This window comes from Glycine max, chromosome 17, assembly GCF_000004515.6.
Source record: "Glycine max cultivar Williams 82 chromosome 17, Glycine_max_v4.0, whole genome shotgun sequence".
In the NCBI taxonomy this organism is placed as follows: domain Eukaryota; kingdom Viridiplantae; phylum Streptophyta; class Magnoliopsida; order Fabales; family Fabaceae; genus Glycine; species Glycine max.
The window spans coordinates 3,802,034-3,826,568 of record NC_038253.2 but is presented as its reverse complement, the minus strand read 5'-3'; the positions used below and the strand labels follow the sequence as shown (position 1 = coordinate 3,826,568).

Below are 24,535 nucleotides of genomic sequence, written 5' to 3'. Positions count from 1 at the left end.
ACCTCATATATTCATTCCTCACGTGCAAGACCTGAATTCAATATTTGCCAAGGCTAAGACGTGTGTTTGATTAGAGTTGTCACATTAAATTTTAAGTGAACTTGATTTTAGTGGTACGTGAGATTGAGAATAGAAATTTGAATAGTATCAATTAAAATTACTTCCAGACATTAACTTAAAGGAGACCTTATGACTCTATTAATTTAATTAGATAGTGTGGACATTACTTTTGAATTAGATCGTTATTGAATTTAGGTTAAAAATTGAATAAAATATGATTAGTTAAACGATTATTTTAATTATACTTGTTCGGTAGTTGAAAAATAAAAAAAGAACTTTGAGTATAGTTATAATAATATTTCAAAAAACAATATAGAATTATAAATATCAAAACATTTACCCAACATTTTTCCACTACAAAAATAATTAAGAGATGCTCTTCTAAATTGGCTTTGATATCAAGGTCAAATATGTTACAATAGATGAAAAGAATAAGAAAAAAAATATTAAAGAGTCTAGTTCAATGGATTAGATAGATGTTATTTATTAAGAAAAAAATAAGGAAGAAATTCACTCAAAGAATAAATACTCAATTTAAAGAAATTTAACTTGATTGATTAAGTAAATTTAAGAGGATTTAACTTATTAGTTAAACATGATGTGATGTATGATATTATCGGTAAAATATATGATGGTAATACAATGTTGCATGAAATAATTAAACTCTCAAATAAATCCCACAATTACGAATGTAAAAAAAAAAAGAGAGAGAGAATTATTGATTGATTTTGAGTAGTACAATGGTTAGTTAAGAAAATGAGAAAGCATAAGTAAAAACAAGTGTTTACAGCAAGCGTGAGGAATCAATATTCAATGTAACTATAATTTGGAGAGAGATTGTTTGAATGTGGGGTAGTGACTGGTAACTGAGGGAGTCAGATCAGATGGTTCAATGCAAAGGAAAGGATAATAAGTGTACGCTTAGTTCTGTCCCTACTGATTTTATATTGGTGCTGAAGTCCTTCCAGGCCTGAACCCTGCAAGGCACTACTTACCCTTTTTTTTGGACCAATACAACAACAGTCCCACTCACTCACTCACCACCCCCCCACCATCAGTGGCTTCATACTTGCTTTCATTTTTCTGACCCAGTAGTCATGCTTCTTTATTTTACAATTACCTGGTCTGGTCCCAATTTATTTTCATCATCCTAGGCTAAGACTATAGAAATTATTACATTCTCCAAAAATTTGTAGACTATTACCAAAATGTGTTTTTTAGTATAAGTGGTTTGTTTAGTATTTAGAAATTTTAACTAAAATATGAGATTTGATCTCTAATTTAATTACAGAGTCACACAATCAGACGTATTGTTTTATTTTAAAATGGATCCACCTAATGTTAGATACATTAGTTGGATGTTAAATATAAAATTAAGATACATCTTAATTATAAATATAAAAAAATCTGAGACTATATTATGATCTTGATTAAGTTTTATGGGACTGATAATTTAGTTTTATCAAATTCTTTTGGTAAATTAAAAAGCTTGCATGCATATCATATGTCAAAATTGACTGAAATTATAGACACATTAACTCATACTCAAACTATGGAATAATTTGTCGTGGGAAGGAGTACTATTCCATTTTTCTTTCTTTTTCTTCAGAGTGAAGAGAACGGTATCCTTCCCCACCTCTCTCCACTGCATTATTAATAGATGAATGTGTACTTGCTGAGAATATAGTCCTCAGAACCGCGTGGAAGGAAATGTCATGCATTATGGTTTATACATCCTAAATGTATGGCTTAGGAGGTAAATTTGAGTTTTACCTTACTTCAAAGGTTTATAATAAGAATTTGGTAGTACATCGATTGAAATGGAATTATTTTAATTTAATTATAAGTTTTGAGTTTAAACTTTAGATATGTATGTGTATTAAATATTTGGACTGAAAATTTTTACCCTTCATGATAATTTTTACATAGTTCAAACACGATTATCTTTTGTAAAGGAGATTTTTTTTTTTCACTTCCTTAAAGGATATACATCCAGTTTATTTCGAAAAAAAGAAAACTTGGTTTTGTCTAATCACGTTAAAAGAAAAAGTGACAACATAAGTCTTATAGAGTTAGCCCTTTTGGTTAGGCAGGTGAATATTTGTAAAGAGCAGGCACTGTCCAACCCTCCAACCAAGTGCCTCCATTTCTTCCTCACCTCTTCGCCTGACCCTACCCATGTGGTAGGACTTTCTTGAATACTAAAAAAAAAAAAAAAGATTTATAGGGTTTGGAAAGGGGGAAAGTAGAATAATCTCCTCTTTTCTCTTATTTATCTATGTGTACCAGAAATGGAAAATAGAATAAGAATATTTACATTACACTTTACGCAATACACACGTTCCCATATTTGAAATTAACCCGAGATTTATTGTTAAGATAAAAATGTTTTAATTTAAAAGTTAAAACTATTACTTAGTAATACTTTTTTTTAAGATTATAGTGGAAATAATTTTATTTGAATTAAATATAACCATTATGAATGATAAAACTCTATAGAGTATTTTATGTAATTATATATTCAATACTCAAATTTAAGATTATTATTAATTTACAACAATTTCGTACTAGTTTTTATTTACACGTCTAGTGACTACTTGCTTATACTTTTATGTTTATCTTTATTTTTTCTTCAATTATGGAGTGAATGATTAATTATACATGTCATTATTCTGTTCCATTCATATTTAATTAACTTTTTTATTTCTTAAACAAACAAACTAATACAGTAGCATTTATCCTTCGTGTTTTGTTCATTTGGGAGGGGAAGGGGTGGGGTGTAGATGTGCTTTGTTGAAATTTTCGGTATACTAGGGCATCTTTCCCTTAAAAAGAAAGGTAAGACATGACTGTTTGTGTTTTATTTTCTGTTTATCCTTTTAATAAAACTGACAATAACTTCACTGATATATCCAAATAATTGGATTATGGTCATCTCATTTTTATTTGTATTTTTATATATCTTGACACTCAAATTCACTTTCATTATTAAACTAAATCATTTCGTGTACAATACAATATGATTATGCCCTTCTTCATGACCAGCATCTCCAAAACTCCAACAATATGAATCTTTTTCTCATTTTTTTTACACTTCCATAAAGAAAATTATTTTATCAAAATGAAGAAAAAATTATTTTTACTTTAAGATAATTATTTTAAAATTTAATCGAGATTAAACGATTATATAAAACTTTAGTGTATAATACTTCTTCTGTATTACTCTTTACACAACATAGTATTACATTTTAAGCAAATACGTGTGTGAATTATTCAATATTTCAAAGTTATTTAATTTTCATCTAATTTAAAATAAACCTGGGAATAATTTGAGAAACTAAGCTCTGGAAGCTTTTTTTAATTTCAATATTTATATTATTTGTTTATAAATCTATAATTACATTTTTAAAGTTTAAAAAATCAAAATAACATTTAAAATAATTTGAAACATTTCAACATAAGGGTTTTCTTTATTCAATATTCAAAATAACTATTTTTTCAAGTGGCACTTTTATTATAAATTTTCTCACAAATTACGATAAACTGCTTTACGATTAAGGATAGAGATTACCTTAAGCCTTATTTTTAATGAGCTTGACTTTTTTTTAAAAAAAAAATGTTGAAATTTAATTTATTTATTTACTATTTTTTTCAAACTTCAATCTCATTTAAAAGTTTAACCCAACCTTTAAGTAGTATAATTTAACATACAAAAATAAATCTAAACATTTAAATAGACTATTATAAAAATAATTTAGTAATCTTGGTTTTTTTAGATGTTGAATGGTAGCAATATAGGGATAGATCTTAAATTAAGCCGACTCTAGCGGTTAGCTTGATCTTAATTATGTCCAGTAATTTTTTTTACATTAAATCATCTTTAAAATATTTTTTATGTAATAAATATATATATATATATATATATATATTATAAGTAAAAAAATATATTAAAATCTTTTTTATCCTGATTAGAATTAACTCCTACTTATAACATGGTATTTTCGAGGGGACCAAAACATGTGGTTTTATTGACTGAGCATTTATGGTAAGCATGAGGGGACACGATTTCCCCAATGTAGTTTTTTACGTAACAGAAAATCTTTGTGTGAACATCATCTCTGATCTTACTATTTCTCATTTGGATGTTTGTCCAGAGAACTGAGGCACATGCACCCAACCTTAATCATTGAAGGCCACTTCTGCTGGACGCTGCTGAAGCATCAAAACACCAACCAAAATTCAATAAAACGACGATAACAAAATCACTTTGGGCAATAGCAAGACCCTTTTCTTTTTGTTAGTACAGTCAAACCTTGTTTCTTAATCATGTGTGTCTCCCCTCATTAGTTTTTGTTTAACCTTCAATAATGCTACCAACCATATTCAAAGAGTTTCAGAAGTGACAAACAAGCAAATCCCTGCCCTGGGACCATAAAAAAAGCATCCAAAATAATAATATTGTACTCAGCTGAGAATGATGAACAAGCAAAAAAGGACGTGTCTTTGAGTGTTAGCTCAAACCACAAAGAACACAAAATGAGAGAGTAGAAAGAACACAACATTGAAAGCAAATACTAGCACACAAACACATTGGATCCCTCCATGGAAACACAAATCAGCTTCAACAACACTTAGAAAACAGATGGAAAAAGGGGGAGCAATTAAAGAGAGATCTCACAAATCACAACATAATGTGAACCCCACCATGTAAGTACATTATTGGCCTTTGATTCAAGTACAAGGACTGAAGGACCCCACTATTGAAAGCTAAACTCAACCATCTGCAAAATAAAAATGCTAGTCATAAACAATTCCCCAGCCACTGATGACCCCCATAATGAAAAAGAAAAAGAAAAAAGAAGGCACAAAAAGACTCTCATAGTTATAGTTCATTACTTCATTACCTCGTTGGGTTGTTGAACTGAAAGTTGCAAAATCATGAGTAGAAGTGGGAATGGAAATTGAAAGCTGGGTTGTGGATGATTTATCATCCAAATCAAGCCATGATCCTCTGCTTTTGGGAGGCCATTCATCGAAGAAGCGATGAACGGTTTTCTGAGGTTCTTCTTTCCCAAGTTTCATGAATGTTTCGCACTTGATATCACTGCCTGATATGTAGCAACCTTGATCTTGCTGTGGATGCTTTGAGTTGTTGCCACTGAGGCTCTGAAGTTGCAAGTAGGAGTACTCATTGCTGTCATTGGATAAACCAGAGCAACTCCTCTGTTTTGAAGAGGAAGAGGAGCTTATAGTCAGTGGTGTGAGTTGCCATGAATCTTCCATTGAGGAAGCAGAGAAGCTTCTCATAGTTCCAGAAGGTTCTGTGAAAAAGGCATGCTCATCCACCTCCTCTTTTAGTCCATACACATACCTGTTCATTTTCCAAGAAGAACAAAAACAGAATCACTCACAAAACACTCAACAATTTCAAGCCAAGCGGGCTTTGTTAATATAAAACTCTCAATAAGTACTTATATTTTTCAACTTTTAAAAAACCATCTTACTTAACTTCTTCAAAAATTGAAGTAAATAAGTTAGTTTTAATTTATGAAAGAAAAAAAAATGTTTGAAACTCATTAGAAAACAAAGAATCATGTTAGTTTGGCTCAAAAAATGTGAAAGTTATGACTATAAGTTTTTTTTTTATTAAACTTGGAAAATCAAGTAGAAAACGTGTAACCAAACATGCTAGATAGATGATTGATTTATTTTGCATTTTATGTTCTGCTTCAAGTACTTGTTGAGAAGCAGCTATGTAAAGAAGACCTATGTTATGTAAGTGATAGTATGTATGTGTAGAGTACAGCTTTTTGTTATCAGAGAAAAAAGAACCTGCAGTCAGTGTTGTTGTTATTCTGAGAGCATGAAGCAGTGTCGAGAAACAAGGGGGCACTGTTGTCTTGAAATGACAAAGAAACACCACCGGAAGAGGGCCTCGAAGAATGATAGAGGAAGGAGTGGGAGGAATGTTGCTGAGGGTGAGAGTGATGATGGTGATGATGATGGTAAGTGTCATGAGACAGAGAATGAGTGGTTGGGAAGAGTACAGGACTGTTTTTGGTGATTGATAAGATTGTTGTTGGGGTTGAGGCATCTGTGTTTGTTGCTGCTGTCATTGGTGTTGTTTTCAAAACTTCCACAGGCTTTCTTGAACGGTTTTTCCCTCTGTGCATGTGCCTCTCACAGTACTTTGAATCTGGATACGCCTCCTTTGAGCACCTCCATTTTTTCCCATCTGTTCTTCTACACCTCCCTGGCTCTGGGTCTATTTTTCTCCCCAATCCCATTGGCAAATAATTCCACCCAACTGCATGCACACCAATACCAAAAAAACTCAACTTTGATGTGTAGACCAAGACCATTTTCTTAAAATCTTATGTACACTATAATATTGTATCATTGAATCACGTAGATATATGGTTGGTCTAATACGGAAGAGAGAAGGAAAAGAAGGGAGAAATTACGGGTTGGAGTCCTCATGTAACAAAAAAATAAGTAACATTTTTCGATAAAAAAATAATATTGCATACTAAAAAAAGAATGATATTGATGCAGATAAGAATAAGATGGGCTTACAGTGTTGAGGCAAGAGTCTTGAGGAGTCCAAGTGGGTTGTTCTTTTGATGGTGAAGAGAAGGTCAGGGGGGATGGAAATACCTGAAGCCATGTATTTGTAGATGAGGGCTTGGTGTTCAAGCTCTTGCCACTGGGAAGGAGTGAAGGGGAACCTGTTTGTGTCAACGTTCCTTCCATTCATCATCGAGCAGAGGGGAAAGGGAAAGAACAGGAAAAAAAAAACGAAAAAAGAGTAAAAAGGAATCAAAGAGCTAGCACAAAGGCTGGTGCTGGTGGGTGATATAGTAACAAATGAAACAGAAGAAGCTATTCTATTTCAGACACCTCACAGTGCAGTAATGTGGGGAGAGGTTCAGGGAGAAATGTGAGGAGAGGAAAAGAGAGGAGTTTTTGAGTGTTATTGCTTCTTGTTTGTTACTTTGGAGTAGAGTAGGTATATTTATTTCAGGGACCATTGTGTTACAGTAATAAACTAATGGTTCTGATTACAAAGCTGCATGCCAATGCACACTCTCTTTCTCTCTCTATCTCAGCTCCTACTATTATGACTGCACCTCTCTGTTGCTACTGCTTCTGCGACTAAGCTGCCTCTCTGGCAGCCCTTGTCTCTGACATCTTTACGGAAATCCATAAACTAAAGGAGAGAGAAAGAAAAGCTCCTAAAGACAAAAGAGGAAATAGTTATTATTGGTATTATTGTATATGAAACTATTTAAGAGTTGGTGTCTGAAGCCAATGCCTGTCTGAGAAGATTGTACGGTTGGAGCTTTTACTGCTACTAACTCATTTACTTTTTCTGTTCCTTTACCTCAGACTCAGACGCCCTCCCACTTACGATATTTGACCTTTTTCCTTTCGAGAAAGAAATGTTATAGATAATGAAATTCTTACTAAGTTTACAGGTGCATGTATGGATATTATTTAACTGGCCAGGGTTATTTTTTTTTAGTATTGTCCTTTTGCTAGTTCCGTTGAAACAAGTTGGACGTTCTGTTAAAGCAAGGGTACTAAGGTAATCCAAGTTTCAAATATATTTATTTGTACTTATAGTGGTTAGTGCTCAGATACTGTGAACTTTATTCAATGACTTGGTATTAGAACTTGATCCCTCCGTTTACCCTGGAAGTTGAAGATCATTCCCTTAGAAATTTTTTACACAGAAAACAAAACACCAAACTTTATATAGATCCGTACTCAAAATGAAACGGCCCTCACATGCTTAAATATGCGATATGCCACCCTTTTTTTTTTTTTTTCTGTTTTATGCAAGACAGAAGAAAAGGGCAGAAAGGAGGATCGTTTGAGTTTCATAACCAATAGTATAAATAATTTAATCAATGGGAAATTGTAGAAAACACGTGTTAACTTAAGTACCACTGTGTCCTGATGATAACTTCTTAACAATAGCAGAACACAACACTACAATATGAATATATAGATTGCAACGAAAAGCAGGTCAATAGTGTTGGGGTAGCCAAACAAATATGGTCCAAGTCAGAAGGTTTGACGGAGCAAAACCAATTCAACCAAAAAGGGGACACATAACTACGCAAGTAAAACGATAGACATGGATTGGCATTACCATTTATGTTGTTTGGTTGCATTAAAACCTTTGGAGCTATTCTTGTGTTGTAAGTTTTGCAGTACAAGTGTTCGGTCTTCACTCTTCTTCAGCACGGTTTTTATCCCCCTAGTAAACACAATTACCTAAACACATTGTCTCTACCTTTGAACAACACTCAACTTCAACAAGCCAAAAGAAAAAAATATCTGCATTAATATTTGTGTGTATCTACTTTTATCTTTCTTGGACGTTTATTAATAATCAATTTTACACCATACCTTAATATAACATCTAACCCTTTTACCTTTATATTTAATTCGTTTAGGTTATTAGGTACTCAACTTTTTGTCAACGTGAATGCTCACAAATTTAAGTACCTCACTGGTTAACTGACATAGCACACCCTCTCAACATTAAGCGCCATATATAATTTTGTTGACATAAACACACCCTCTCAAAATAAGATTATTGTATTTTATGTGCATTATTGTAACTTGCAAAGTGAAAATTGTGAGGTCATTTCACGTAAAAAAAAATATATCCCTTCTGATATATACTGTATTATTTATACCATTAATGTAGTAAAAAGGTAGAATATCCTTTGATAATAGCATCATATGTTAGCAACAACATTCATTATCTTCACCAACAGTTGAAGAACGGATTAATATTGAAATTTGAAATTGATGATGTCAGCTAGATGATTCGATCATAACAATATTTATTAGCAAATATTAATGTAAGATGCTTCCCTTTTGGTTGGAAATATTTTTTATTTTGTCAAAATAAACAAGAAAAAGAAAGTAAACCCTAGCCCCACTTCAACTAATCAACAATACATGCGTAAATCATGCATCAGAAAAAATATATATGCAAGCCAAAATTTATTAGGTTGTTGAATGTTTGACTCTATCTACCAACCTGGTAAACGTCAAGTGAAACTTTTCTTTGTTTGTTAGTTATTTGTGACAGGTGATCGATAACCAATGGAAAATACTAATTAATTTGATAAGAGAGAGAACTTCAGAAAATTTTATTGCTATAGTGTTTTTTTTTTCTTGCAAAAAACGTCATTTTTAATATAATAAAAATACAAACTGCAAAATTCAAAAATATATATATATGTGATTTTTGTTTTTAAATCTCTTTTACTATGTTTTTCCCCCCACAATATTTAAGTATTAGATTAATTCTTATTTGCATGAGCTCCTGACAGTATATAAGTACTACCAATCAGATTCAAATCTGATTCTTAAATGTAAGTTTAATTACAGAACATAAGGATAGATTCTAATTCAGCCTTTTTTTTATGATTTTAATTATTACTTGTATCCTTATATATATGATTTTCGTTCTTTCTAGTATATTATTCCAGTATGACGTATATTATCTATGTTTCAAATAAAGGGGAAGCAATAGATTTACAAAAATGTTTCAATTTTAATTAATTTCTGTTAAAATCTTTTATAAACCAGAAAAAGTGCTGCTAGCTAGCAACACCTGTACCGGTTCCATTATTTGTTTCACTTTATGAAAACACAGAGCCTGGGGTCTATAAGCATGCCATGTACTTTATATTTTGCACTCATTAAAGTACAAATGCTTAATCAAAGCTCCACAAAACTACCAAGTTACTTAAAACGGTGACACATTTAAGAAGTAAAAGGTCCCTAGCAGGGACACATCAAATGTTTCCATTAATGTAACAACCAGAAGGGCAAATCCCGGCATCTTTGCTGTAGCATTCTGGTTTTGAATCAAACAGAACTTCCACATCTTGGACTTGCAATTGGACCTCTGTCTTGCGTCCACACATGACACAACCCACGCTTTGTGAATACTCAATACTGATTATGTCTCCAACTTGCAATTGCAACTTGTATCTTTGTGTAATGCCAACTGGGGGCAAAATCTCCGCACTAGTGCAAATTCAAGACGTTAAATTTGGATACAAAACTTAAGTTCGAGAAATTAGCTATTGGCCTTCTCTTCTTCTCATCCTTTTAAAGTTTAGTATAATCAAGAGTGAAAAAGTATTATAGAGTTTCACATTGTATGCGACTCGCTTTTAAACTTATTTTCAATAATCTTGCGATCTCTGAGTATTTAATTTGAAAATTATGTTCATATAAAGCAATTTATGAAAGGGAACAAGTTCAAAAGAGGTTCTATCTACTACCCATTTACTTTTCAAACATAACTTTTTTTTCCTCATCAATTACTATTACTATGATTAGTTAAAGGCGTTGGTAACAGTTATTATTGAGATTTCTTCTCAGAGCAATATATTAAATCTGGTTCATTTTATAGAAATATTTTGAGAAGTTTACTTTAGTTCATTTTTTAGGTTTTCTTTCAATTGTTTGTTGTATTAATTTCTTTTTACAAAAATATCCTTAATTGTTTAATAATTTCTCCTGATATAAAAAATAATGAATATAATAAATCGATTTCTTAAACCCACTCTCACATTAGAATAAGAGATCATTAGCTAAAAAGTCATTCCTTATTTTTCTTAAATGAAAATGTTAGGTAAAAAGAAATTAAGAAAATAAATTTTAATAATTTTAAAGTTATATAATATATTGAAAATTTGAATACTATTCACTATTTTTTGTATAATTCTTGCTAACAGAGCCCTCTGCCTTGACTATATTTAAATCGCGTGAAACTGAAGCAAATTTAGGGGAAGGGCGAGGGGACTAATTTTTTATAAAAGGGGATAAATAAATTCCCATCTCTGCTATGAAGTGCACAAACACGGACTATCTGGAATGAACTCACGGAAACAAACAGCTATCAAATCCGGATAACAGTCTTAGGAGCATAAGATTAATCATCTCTTAGTTTTGTTGCATGGAAGAAAAAAATTACATAGAATGAAACCCTTGTAACTCTTTTAGCTAGGCTTGAATACAACATTCAAATATGTATTTACAGGTACCGCAGACGCACAAAGCCTAAGAAAAAGGTGCCCGGGGATCGTTTTGGGGGCAGAGACTGGATTGGATAAAGGGAGAAAATTTTAAACCCAATTTAGGAAAATTATACAACACTGAACTTGCGTTCAAGCTTGAAGCAAAACAATATATATTACCATAATGTTTTGCATGGCAACCCTATTCCTTTTGTAAGAAAGAAAGAACAAGGTCTGTATGTACAGAAAAAAGCTGTGTATCCACGAAAAGCTGTTTATCACAAGGCAACAAAGGGATAAAAAAATACAGAAAACAGAATTAGTAGTCTGAATACAAATACCAAAACAGAAAGATCTCAGTTAATATAGAAATTTTTTATCATCTAAATAACGCAAATTAGACAAAACAAGCTTAAATTGATTTGAGAATGCAACCATAATATGCATATGTTCAATTGACTTTGAAAAATTTGCTTCTCATTAAACACACTCGTGTTCTCACACATACTTATGGGTTGGTGCATCTAATAACAATAAAATCAGGTTTGTCATTGCTGGAGACTAGCACAAGCCAACTCCCTAAGTGAGTGCACTTGAGATGCTAGCCAAATGGTCCAACCGTCCAGGTGTACAAAAAACACTCTAGATTTGTACTCAAGGTTGTCCAACTCAACTTGATGCAGTACATGAAGCTTGCCGATGCACAATGACTATGAAGCACCGAAAAAACAAATGATTGAACCAACTTACAAGGTCAACAGTTGAATATAAAGTCAAACCCTGAGTGCAATACAACCACTCCCAACCCTCTGCAATACTGCAGCTGATTAGGGAGACCTAGCTTAGTCCCTACAATGTGATTATTCCAGTTAAACTCACTTAACAAATTCTTCATGTTCTCAGCCTGAAAGGTAGTGTCCGCTTATTTTTAAAAAGACAAGTTTAGCAAAATACAGCTTAGACAGTGCAATAGTTGTGAAAATACAGCTTTGTGCAATAGTTGCAATCTGAGAAATTAATAATCAGGAAGTTTGAATAATATTTACAAACCAAGTGCAGATTTTAGAGTAGCACTCAACTGCAGGAAATCAGAGATAATTTGCAAGTCAATTATGACCATTTTGAATTTTAAAAGAAAATTTGACTAAATTTTGCATATATAGTTTAGCACAAGGTATGGTGTAAGCTCAAGAAGAAACAAACCTTCATAAAAGGCTGATCACGATATGGGAACGACTCAATGAAACTCTCCTTCAGAAGCAATGATACCTGAAGGTACAAACCATCATCTCAGATCTTCCTCATACTGACTAGAATATGTTATATTCGATGCAAAGAATTGTTTATAAATGATGGAACTTTAACGCATGCCTTTCAGTTACAAATTTTAAAATTATACATAATCTTGTTTCAATTAACTTGAGCAGAAGGCAAAGCCAGACATCATTATTTTGATAGAAGAGGCTAAAGGTGACAGATAAAAGTTGAGAATTAGATGGATTATGTAAATAGCACACCTAAGCTTATCTAGCTGTCTCTAGACGGTCTAGGACTTGGGTCACTCATATCACTGAACTTGAAATTATCACCAACAAAGTATTATCAGCAAATTAAGGTGGTTATTGGAAACAATTTCACTCTGCTTTATTTGATCAAAGGAAAAATTATAAGTATGAAGAACTGACTTGAATATGGCATGTATAAATTAGCCATCCATAATTGATCCTTTTTTAGGGGTAAATATAAGACCAAGTCCAAGTTGGTTATAAATTACAATTCTCAGTCAAATCCTTATTTTCATTTTTCAGAGAGGTTTAAACAATTGAGATAAATATCAAAATGTCTAACTTGATTTGTTGATGAGACTAAAACACAGACCTTATCATCATTGGATTGTACATTGGTGATTGTGTGAGAACGGATGTTATAGCAAAGAGAATCCAAGTAAGATCTTAACACTGAAAGGAACCCCTTCGCAGCTTCAATCTGTAGGGAAACTAACACACATGAGAACACACTTAAATGTTGAGACAATTTGACATTGCCAAGTGTGACAGAAACAACTGAAAAATAAGAAATATCTGAGGATGCATCACAAAATGAACTACTAAGAAACTGGATAAATGTTTCTTGCAAAATGGATATTAAGTCGCTTTGACAAAATACATGTAAGCATGACTAGTGTCTAGTCTAATTAATCAAGATACCAAAGGAGTCCAAAAGTAAAGAATGAGAGAGACAGAGAGCAATAAAGAGGAAATCAGGAACAGTAATAATGGATAATAATGATTTCATTAAAATGAGCTCACCTGCACTTCTGTGCATTCATATACTGGTCTTCTCCTACCCAAGTAACTTTCTCCTACAAGAGTTGCATGATAAGGACGTAAAGAAGAGACTAGCTCTTTCTGTCTTGGCAGTTGGGGTATTGTTGGTGACTTCACCTATTGCAACATAATAGCAATGTGATAAGAAATTAAAGAAACCTTGTGTGTCTACACTAATGTTAGCAGATAAGCACATGAAAAGCAATTAATTGTGTTGTATGTGAAAATAAAGGGCTAGCAGTCTTGGAATCATAGAAACACAAAACAGCAATTAGAAGGCAGCTCTTTCTGTGATCTTCAAACCCACAACAAATCATTAGGAACTTAGGATATAAAATATTCAACCCATCTAACCACTTTACCTAATCAATCCTAAGCTTCAACTCTAGCCTCCAAATTCTTAATTCTCTTTCTCCCATGGGTTACACGGTCAGCAAATGAAGTATCATTTGACTAATTAATCAAACTTGCAAATTAAATTATCAAATTACTAAAATTGAATGGCCACACTACACGGTCTAAGCAAACACAGGTTCTCTAAATCCTTTTCAATGGTTTCACCTATAGTTTTTCTCGATCTCCCTCCTTTCCATCTAGCAATTAAGCTACCTCCATCTTATTTACTCTCCTTACTTGAGCTTCTACAAATCTTCTCTACACATGCCCAAACCAACTAAGGTGAGTTCTTACCATCTTTTCAACAGAAGTCCTACCCCATCTATTTCTCTAATCAACTTGTAAAGAGAGAGAAAACAACAGACACTTGATGAATTACATGACAGCATATATTCATATTAGGTGTCATAAATACAAGGATAATTACACATAATTACAGAAATATACTGTTCTCTGATTAACATATAATTCTTTCCTCTTTATGTTATTGCCCAAAATGTTAATTTGCCAACAGATTTATAAAACTTGAATGTAAAAAAAAGGAACCAAAAACATAAAAATTGAATGTATTTCACAAGCAAACATAAAAAAGCATTACCATACAGTAGCACAAAAATTAACAATAGGCAGAGTAATGCTTTCCTTCATTTAAAGCAATGACTTTAGAATTATAAGAAAGAAAAGTTTATGCATACCAGTGTTAGAAAAATTGTTGAGATAAAAAGGATTTGATTTTTACCTGGTTTCTATCAGCATCAACCAGAATAACATTGGTAAACTTTGACTGAAGTTCACTGGTCTTGTTCTTAATACCGACCTATAAATTAATTTTGTAGGCAGTCAGAGACATCTCAAATGGTATTATCAATTGAAAGATTAAGTTAAAAAACAGTTGAACTTGAAACCAAATTTAAAACTGCTCACTCTAGTAGCAAATCTAATGTTTTTTTTCCAATGTATGCTAAAAGTTTGACCAGCTTCAAAGTAATATATCCAATGAAAAATGCTAAGAATACACTCTCTAACACACTCTCTTATTGGTTGAAGTTTATTGAAAATCACAAAAAATTATGGGTTGCACATCCTATTTAATGAGTCTCTCCTGATTTTGTAATTTTCAATATATTTTAACCAATGAGAGTGTTAGTAAGAGTGTGTTCCTAGAACTCCTCTATATCCAATATCAATAACCAAGTAATAAATTGACAAATGCAAGGGCAAAGCACTGAGAACGTATTTAAAAGAACAAAATAATTTAAAATGCAAAAGCAACCTCAGAGCCCTGCTTCAAGCAGATAATATTCTTATAAGTTAAAGCAAAGAACTGAATACTCACTACATAAGGGACAGGTGCATCTAAAAACTCAAGCATGTCATTTGGTAAAACCTGGAAGAACATGTTCTCATCAAATACCATAAGGTGAAATATACAAATTAATAACATATTAACACGTAAAATTCACATTCACTTTAATAGAGAAAAGAGAAAGAAACCAAACTGGCATTAGCAGGCTTTGCCACCGGTAAGGCTGGATTAGTGGAATAACTGATAAAATTGAAGCAGATAGGATTCCCTGATCATGAAAGAAAATTTTAAAAAGTATAAATAAAGCCAGCAAAATTATTTCTAATATGTACCAAGGAAAAATATAAATGATTTTTGCAGTTAAATTTACCAAATTATCTCCCTAAAGATTGAGTGTGAAGCAAAATTATCCATATTAATCCAGATAATTATATATATGCATATTTCATTGTGAGAATGACTAATTTGTAAAACTAGAGAATAAGAACACTGTTGCAAGATAATCAAATCATGGACATGACTTTAACATTAAAAATAAGCTGCAAAATAACATATGCACAAGAATTTGTACCAGGCAAGGAAAACAATGAGAAGAAATATAAATAAAAATATAACTACTAATGTTCCTAATAATGCAGGGACCTAACAACAGGGGAACATATATAACCAATGATCATATAACTTTACAAAAGATGATGGTGATTATAAAAAGAATAGGATACATTAATCACTGTCACAAGATCATTATAAACTTAATTTTAGGTACAAGACATACCAAATTAGAACAGACAACAACTATCTGCTTCTCTAGTAGAACTCCTGCAAAGAATGTTAACACCTGCAGAGTGCAGAAGGACCACACAATCAATTAAACCAAATCGTATACAGGCATTATGAAACTATGACACTTCAATCACTATTAACTGCATTTCAACTTTAGGAAATGCATTATTGTGTCTCTAATTTAGCTTACAGTAGAGGTGATTAAGTTAACGATTCCTACAAGATCTTCATCTTGAATATAGAAGCCATAGCTATTAATAAAGAAGTAACTCCACAGATAACAGATTTTACTTGTAAAAGATGTATCCACAAATTCCTTAAATGCTGAAATCATGATAAAGTTAGCACTCATGTTACAGCTAGAGCAGAAGTCCTCCTCCTCTCCTCCATCCCCCCCCTCCCAACAAAAAACCCTCTACCTGCATATAAGCTCAACCTTGAAATGATGCTGCCAAATCTAAGCATGATGATGTTAACAATATATGGAAACAAAACAGATTTCATAAAGTCTTGGACATAAGCATAAAATAAAACATACATTTTCAAGTCTCAATGTACCGCACAAGCAAGCTACAGCCCATACAGATAATGCATTTGCCTCTTCCACCAGAAGAGCAATGTGTGCCTGAGATTAACAAACAACAATGAAGTACTGTATTTACCATAAACATGTGACTATCAAACAAAATGCTTCCTAGAATACTGAAATTTCAAATCTAAAGAGAAATGGAAGCAAACTTATCCACTAAAAATTTATTATGACAACATACATCAGCTAATCCCAGACCAGTACTTGACGTTTTCAAATCAACTGTTGAACCAGCAAGACGTAGAACTGTCTCAGCTGATCTGTGATATTCCAAGGGATGCAAGTGCTCCAAAGGATGAAATGTAAGTGATGAGCCCCTGGCAGGGCAACTTAAACGGTAAAACTCGCTTACAATTTGTAGTGGTCCGTGGTTATTTTCCTGAGAATTGATAAATTACCGTCAGCTACAAAATATCCTCATGAATGACAACTGACAAGGCAAAAACAGCTATATGTGCTTGTCAAACTACAAACCTTGGCCCATTCAAGAATATCATTTAAGTCGTTTAAATCCTCTTGGCCGGAGAAAGATGCTTCTTCTGTCTCATTATCATCAACATCACTCCTAAAATTTCGGTCTTCACAAGGCGAGCCTTGAAAACTACATAATAAGGCAGAACATGTGTTTAAGATGAATCACCAAGTAGAAAGGGCCAATTATTTCATTCAGGACAATTGTCCTATATAAGATAACTGCAAAATCACCATAATATTTTTTTAATAAATTTTGAAAATTATTGGAACAAAATAAATAAGAAATATAACGAAAAAGGCGAATAAGTTATTCTCTGAAGAAAAAGAAATCAAATGATAAAGGCAAAAGAAGAATCACAAGAACAACACATACAAAGCAAGGACATTAATAAAAAGAGAGAACTCCAATCCCTGTGCATGTCTGTCAAGGAGGTTCTACTTAGAAACGGATAAACAAAAATGGAGGGATGAAAGCAAGCTTTGGATTCAAACATTTTCCTTAAGAGAGAGAGAGACCATTTCATTCCAACAAAAGATCAAACACACTATATATACTAGAGAAAGAGAATAAACACACCAGAAGTAAAACAAAACTTATTTCTTAATAAAACAATTAAGCTCCAGAGACATGAACCTGCAGGAAGATTCAGAGCTTTCATACTGGCAATAGCGCAGGAGGGGCAAAATAGCATTAGGTAAATGTTTGTCTTCTGATTGTTTGTTGGTTCCAAAAGCATCTCCATAGTGATCACTATTTTCAGAATTTGCAGGGCCAGAATCTTCTTTGGCTGTTGTCCTATCATTTACAGGATCAGTAAGCAAGACATCATCATAATTGATTCTCTCCTTATAAGGCTGCAGCTCCCCATCAACCATTAGATGCTCTGGTTGACCATCATCCACAATATTTTCAGGTGTAGACTTTCCTACTCTTGATTGAGAAATTACCATATTTCCACCAAGTCTGTCTTCTATTGGTTCATCACTCACCAAAACACTGTCTGAGTAGCCCTCTAGGTTTTCTTCCTTATGGTTACCTTCATCAAATTCTAAATTTAAATCTCCAACACCTTTTGTCAAACGCTCTAGCCTTTCTTGTGTGAAGATGCTACAGAGATATTAGCACAATGAAATAAGCAAAAATCATAAAACCACAAATTCCAATCATGCTAGAAAGTAAACAATTTTAAGTCTCGTGCATAAGTAAACAACGTGTGAGCATATATTATGATCAACCAATTTAAACACAGTTAGTATTTCTTTATTTCCTGCAGAAAACTGTGGTAAGATGTGTATGTGAGGGTGTGCGCACATGTGTGTGCATATTCTGCCCAAGTAGGCAAGTACATATGTTGGCCGTCTTTTAAATATCTTATTATGAGTTCATTAAACCCTCAACTAGTTTTATAATGCATTAATTTGATGAAGTGCAAATATTCCTTCTCTTATGAGTTTATCTTCACATCAATATGCTTAGTTGAGCACACTGACAATTCAATTTCGCAAAATACTACCATACATATAATGTTTCAAAAGTACTACAGATTAATACTTAATACTTTTTTAATGTTTTGATGCATACAAGGAGTGCAAAACAGACCTACTGTTTACTGACCATCCTTTAAAAATTTAATACATCACATATACCTACCTATTCAATACACCAAAGAGCAAATCAAAAGCTGGGAGCCTTGAAAGTATGCAGTAACATCTCTGAGTGGTTAATATATGCCGTCTCAAAGACGAGTAAGAAGGCTGCTTATCAGAAATCAGAGAAAGCAATCCAGAGGGCTTTTGCACTAGTTCTTCAACTAAGACACAACACCCATAAAGTGTTGAGTTGTCAGCACCCTTCGAAGGTAAAATAACAAACAAAAAAAGAAAGTAACATTGTGAGGTAACCAGTACAGTTTCAACATAAAAAAATGAACAAGGCATTGTTTGGCAGGGTAGGTTTGCAAAGAAAACAATATAAATGGTTTATGCATATATATAAAGTACACTCTGGCTCAATTAACAACAAGTGCCTTCGGGAACTACTTGATCCAAGCCTCCTAGGAATTATCCAGGGTTACTTTTTGGCCTGCACTACAGCATACATACCCCTCCCCACACTAGGTTTAGACCCCCAATGCACATCAAGAAAAAAGGCTATACTCCAAACACATCAACTATATCCTTTCTTTTCTTTCCAAATCCACTCCACCAAACAGTGCATGCATTATTTTAAGAGAAATGTTAGCAACACTCTCTCTAACACACTCTTTTGAACACACTCCTAATTAGCTGAAATTTATAGGAAATCACATTTTTTTTGTGGGGACCACTTGTTATTTAATGAGTCTCTCTTGATTTTGTAGTTTTCGATTAATTCTAACCAATAATAGAGTGTGTTGCTACTTGCTAGCACTCTAAAAACCAACAAATAAGTTACACCGGTAGCAATTTGAGGGTTTATATCTAGGATGACGTGATGAAAACACAATTAGCACTAGCAAATGTGAGGTTATTTTTGCATCATATAAGGAGGTAGACATCATAACCATCATTCGTACGTAGCTCCAGCGGATCCAAACCTACTATGAAAGAATCCCTAAAACTGCTCCCGCAAAAAATCTCTACTGATGGCTTGTTATCAACTAGTGCTCAAACTACTCTTAAGGCTATATAATATAGTAATAAGGAAAGATCCATCCAGAAGAAAGAGAGACAGAAATATATGAGAAGAGTACATTCCCACATATAGTTTTAGAATACAATTTGAAAAGGTTGCATGTATTCCAAATACCATCCCTAGAATATTTTGATATTAAGAAAAATAGCAAAAGCTCACACAATGACCAAAAGAGGAAAATGTAACAGTGGCAACAAAGTAACAATAAGATTATACCTGTAACCTGAATACAAATGACAGATCCCTTTGTTTAAGGTGTTCCTGCAATACACAAACAGACCGTTAGTTACCAATATTTAACAACATAGATATTGATGAGCACCTCATAGTTGGTCCTGATGGACCCCCAGTTCAGGTGTCCCAAAGAGGGACAGAAACAACAAGGACAGGATGGGGATTGAGGTGGAGGAGTCTGTTGGAGAGGATCCTAATAGAATGGACAGGTGGCAGCAGATTAGTGGTGAAGGGAGTGAGGGGAGCATGCAGAGTGGAAAGAATATAAGGGATGAAATGGGGGACCAAAGGAGGCATCAAAGCTGTAGAGAATTTCTTGTAGGCTTTTGACTACGGGCAGAGTAGCATTCTTGCTTCTCTGAGTTATCTCTAAATTATTTTTTCTATTCTATCAGTTATTAATATTGTTTCTGTTATGGTAAAAAGAAAACTGCTCTACACAAGTATACATTTCTCTTTAATCCCAGTGTAAAAACCAGGATCTATCTGATTCTATCAGATATCCTTCAACTGTGTCAAATACAAAGGTTGACAACACTTCAGAGTAAACAAAATCTGATTATAAAGAATTTGGATGCTCCTTGAGTTTTAGAGGCCTGAGTCTATTTTGGTCCGACCCCCTTTTTTACTTTGGGCTTTTCAATTTTTCTGGGCCAGTCTCTTTTCTTTAGTCTTCAAATTTTCTGTTGGATACAGGCTTCAATACCATATTAGAATTTGCAGAAGACCCTTGTCCAAGAGTGAAGGAGAGTGTGTACTAGTGGGTTTAACTTGAATGGCCTGTGTGTCTAAAAATGCTTTGACATATTGGACTCAGTTAATAATTAGTCAATCACTCAAGAATACAAGGAAGAATATAATCATGCATTAATCAAATACTAAATTAAGAAAATAATCTGCATAAATTAATATAGTTCAAAGCTTAACATTGCAAGGAAAAAAAATACCTGCCCATAAAGAATTTCATTCAACTCACTCATGGAAGGGGTTCTCTCAACAGCACGGACCTAAAATTACATCAAACAAAATTAAAACTAATCAGAAGCACCACATAAATTATTCACATATGAAAATAAATAAATGTAAGACAAGACAGACAAATAGATGCCTGACTCCATAGATTATTCACTGTATAAATACATAAACTACTATTAATGCAAATAATTTAAATACAGGCAATATTGTCACTATTGATCACTCCAATTTGTCAGTTACTATGCTTTAATAACAGTGGATACCCACTCTAGGTAAATGGACATAATTTAATATTTAATATATTACACAAACACAAATGATGTTCTCTTACTCACCCTACCCCCACCCTACCCACTGCCACTTATGTCTTATGCTACACCCGAGGTGAGTAGAAGATGGAACCTCCAACATCGTCAAAAAACACCCCAATCTTACAGATGGGGCCAGTGCCAATGAAGCTACAAGCTCGTTGACATCTATTTTTATTCTCAATTTCAGGGGGAAAAAGCTCAATGCTTTAAGTCATTTCTGTTTTCATCTACATATAGCTTTCATTATATTAATAATGATAATATTTTGACATAGAAAATGAAGGAAGAAAAGATTGACGTTCATCAAGCATACATCTAACCTCTAAGCCTCCAGGGAAGCAGAAAGAAAGAAGATCCTTGCACTTAAGAGGCAGCTGTTTTTCTGGAGGGTAAACAAATAAGACCTGAAAAAATTGAATATTGTTCTTGATCCATATATATATTTGAAGACAACTAATACTAAAGACAGCAGTCAATGAAGTTCTAGTAATCGTTGTAGAAAAACTTGAATGGTAATACAATTAACATTAGTTCTAGTACCATTTGGCAATAAATATAACAATTATAAAAGTTCAGTATCTGCCACCAAAGATCACAACCTGAGGTTCAATATTGGGTTCTACACGAGATTGATTCTGATAACCGAGTGCACTTCTCAATTTACCAGAGCCTTCAAACTTTCTATCAACATATTTCCTTTGCAGTGCCTGAACATCACAATTAGGAGGAAGTCCAACAACCACCATGCTTTCAAACAGTCGTGAAGGTTCCTTCCAAGACCTATGGTCCTGTGAACTCAGATAAAATAGAGTATATGAGAACATTCGAGGGACAATAGTTCCGAGGACATAGGCGCACTTGCCAAACCTCATTAAATCTCTTGTATTTGCGTGTGTGTGTATGATTTATCCCATCCCCTTTAGAATTCCAGTTGTTATTGCTAACAAAAACATATAAATCGTAAAAGCTTATAATGACATTGAGAGTGAAGAGCTGAAAGTTCAAATAAGTAATAGATGCAAGGGCTGAACTTCCAAGGAAGAGGAGCATTCAAAACCAAGTGTTTCAAGATACTACAATAACAATCAACTTAAACTTTCTTTATAGTTCATACCCAAAGGACTAGAAGGAACATGTAAATCTGGTACATTGTGCCATACCATGTACTGCAACTGAAAGTTTGCAGCCCATTGACGCTTCAGACTAGTCAGGATTTCAGGATTGTAATTTGTTGTTTCAACATCAGGAGGGTGAGAAAAGCCTTTTAACATTTTTGCAACTTGATACTGCAGCCTTTGAAGTTGGCTACCACTATTATCATCTTTTGACGACATTGGAGGGTTAACAGCAGCTGCAACAGCTCTAGCCACTTCCTCTCTTGTCTGCATAAAAAATGAAGCACCCCAACTTGGACTAGCTGACCCTTCTTCCTTTGAAATTCCAGTCATCTGTGCCTTCAGTGACATGACATTCAATGACGCAAATAAACAAGAATTTCATGTAAGCAACATGAACTCAAATAAAGTATCTTTCCAAAGTAGAGCTACATTAAATCTAAAATCCATTCTAAAAGATGAAAATTCAGGAGCATAATTACAGCTAAGAACAATTATAGTGATGAGCCACCAAAAGCTGAAACTCTTGAGCACGGATTATAGTATGCTAACTCACAAGGCATTGTGTGGTAAAAGTAAAAACTTCAAATTTATTTGCTATTCTTATCAATTACTACTCTTGTTGTATCAACCGATCAAGTGATTACCACTAGGTGAGAAGCTATAGCTAATGGCAAGAGTGCAACTTTATTTGCTTAAGAATTCTCAGAGCTGCATCCAGTTTAAAGTGCTGCCCCCATTATTGGTGTCATAGGTTGGGATGTGAAGTCCATCAAATAGTGGGGGGGGGGAGGAGGTGACACTCACCAAATAAAGCCAACAACTCTTAAAAGACTTTACTTAAGTGATTAAAGGTGATGTTAGCAGCCTATTTTATTGCTAGTAACTGCACCAACTGAACATACGATACCAAATGAACAATGAACGTAGTCTACACTGGGTCCACAACTAATCATGCCATATCCCATTTTTCCTATGTCTCCCATACAAGCAAAAGCTTCCACATAACTAAAAAATAACTTGGATTACTTATAAAATAAAATTAATTAAACAAAAAAGCCCAAAGAGGAAGTGAATATCTTCCATTTTCAATTTTCATGCTCTGCTCAGTCTGTTACGCTAACTGAGAAACATAGAGGAAGAAAACACGCGCCAATTGAACGAAACAAAACAATGATCACAGGAAAAAAAAAGATGTAATTGAATGGAAGCACAACATACTAGTCAGTAACAGAACCCCCTCCCCCAATACGATACGAATTGAAGCGGTAAAAAAATGACAGAGAAAAGGAAAATTGACCTCGAAATAGCAAAAGAAAGGAAGAAGCTGGAAAGCAGAGAGTTGGGGTGGCCGTTGGCGAAGCTTTAGGGAGAATAAATTGATGAAGAAGTTGGTTCAGGTAGTGTTGGGTTGCGGAGTGAAAAATATAAATATATAATTGGATTTGGAGGTGATCGATGGAACAGAAAGATAGAAGAAAAAGGAAAATACAATAATAATAATAAGGGAAAACTGAGAAGTGGTTGAAGGGTGGAACGAAAGGACAGACAAGTTGAGAAAGTGATGGAACGCAAAGAGGAAGAGAAGAGAAGAAGCTCAGTTTCTTATTTTGCACGCCTTTCTTTGTTTTGTATTAGCCGCTGCTGCTGCTTACTGCCTTCACTCGTTGCTATATTCACTTCTAAGATTCTCTCTGGTTTCCATCCTCTTCCCTTTTCTAAGGATATTATTTCCGGTCTCCAATTAGCAGCAATAAATTCCTTTTTTTTTTTTTAATATAAGTCAATTTTAATTATATATGATCTATTTAGTAAAGTTCTATTCAAATATTTTTCAATGAGATTAAAAATCTTTTTATGTTTAAAATTAAGTTCCAATAAATAATAATTTTTTAAAAAATATTTATTTTTTAATTAAAAATCACACAATTTAAGGAAATATGTCTTTTGTTTAATTTTTTTATAATCAAAACCGAAGAAAATGTCATAACGTTTATCTTTGCCTGTTTTACTTTATTAAACTATTTAGTGAGTATCTTTCTATAAATAAGAAAGTTCAGATAAATTATCATTAGCATTCCTTTATTCCTTTATTGGTCCAGAAATAAATTATCGAAGGAAATTTAGATTTTTTTAATTGAAATAAGTATTGGTAATTTTAAATAAATTAAATAATGCACATATTCTTAGATTAAAGAATTTTTACATTATTACTTAATCATAATTATTATAAA

At 33.3% G+C, this 24,535-nt stretch overlaps 2 protein-coding genes across 6 annotated transcripts; both read right to left on the bottom strand.

Moving 5' to 3' along the window:
* Positions 1–4,492: 4,492 nt before the first annotated feature.
* On the bottom strand, positions 4,493–7,062 carry GRF17 (growth-regulating factor). Its single transcript, XM_003551083.5, has 4 exons — positions 6,637–7,062; positions 5,893–6,367; positions 4,965–5,431; positions 4,493–4,841 (listed from the first exon to the last, which is right to left on the bottom strand). Exons 1-4 carry the CDS (start codon positions 6,818–6,820, stop codon positions 4,834–4,836), a joined length of 1,134 nt encoding a protein of 377 aa, XP_003551131.2. The 5' UTR covers positions 6,821–7,062; the 3' UTR covers positions 4,493–4,833.
* Positions 7,063–11,001: 3,939 nt separating this feature from the next.
* LOC100801645 (uncharacterized) lies at positions 11,002–24,022 on the bottom strand. Of its 5 annotated transcripts, XM_026126436.2 has the most exons (20): positions 23,602–24,022; positions 22,347–22,640; positions 21,786–21,974; positions 21,507–21,590; positions 20,848–20,907; positions 19,883–19,927; positions 18,644–18,843; positions 17,627–18,100; positions 16,993–17,119; positions 16,700–16,897; positions 16,468–16,554; positions 15,922–15,984; positions 15,340–15,414; positions 15,177–15,227; positions 14,580–14,657; positions 13,427–13,561; positions 12,996–13,103; positions 12,321–12,386; positions 11,298–11,388; positions 11,002–11,200 (listed from the first exon to the last, which is right to left on the bottom strand). In XM_026126436.2, the coding sequence occupies exons 2-19, from the start codon at positions 22,632–22,634 to the stop codon at positions 11,320–11,322; spliced, it is 2,397 nt and encodes a 798-aa protein (XP_025982221.1). In that variant the 5' UTR covers positions 22,635–22,640; positions 23,602–24,022; the 3' UTR covers positions 11,002–11,200; positions 11,298–11,319. The 5 variants fall into 5 exon arrangements, with proteins under 5 accessions (XP_025982221.1, XP_040867280.1, XP_014625410.1 ...); XM_041011346.1 differs by having other exon boundaries at positions 11,002–11,388; positions 23,523–24,022; XM_014769924.2 differs by having other exon boundaries at positions 11,002–11,388; positions 23,602–24,021.
* Positions 24,023–24,535: the final 513 nt, after the last annotated feature.

Bases quoted from the DNA above. Each gene is read 5' to 3' on its own strand.
- GRF17 (XM_003551083.5), bottom strand. From the start codon at position 6,820: ATGATGAATGGAAGGAACGTTGACACAAACAGGTTCCCCTTCACTCCT. The intron at 6,368-6,636 runs GTAAGCCCATCT...GTGTGCATGCAG, and splicing joins AAGACTCTTGCCTCAACACT to TTGGGTGGAATTATTTGCCA. The intron at 5,432-5,892 runs GTTCTTTTTTCT...GAAAATGAACAG, and splicing joins AACAACAACACTGACTGCAG to GTATGTGTATGGACTAAAAG.
- LOC100801645 (XM_041011346.1), bottom strand. From the start codon at position 22,634: ATGACTGGAATTTCAAAGGAAGAAGGGTCAGCTAGTCCAAGTTGGGGT. The intron at 18,844-19,882 runs GTATAATCTTAT...TTACCTTCGAAG, and splicing joins CATTTGTATTCAGGTTACAG to GGTGCTGACAACTCAACACT. The intron at 15,228-15,339 runs GTTTGGTTTCTT...ATGTTCTTCCAG, and splicing joins GGCAAAGCCTGCTAATGCCA to GTTTTACCAAATGACATGCT.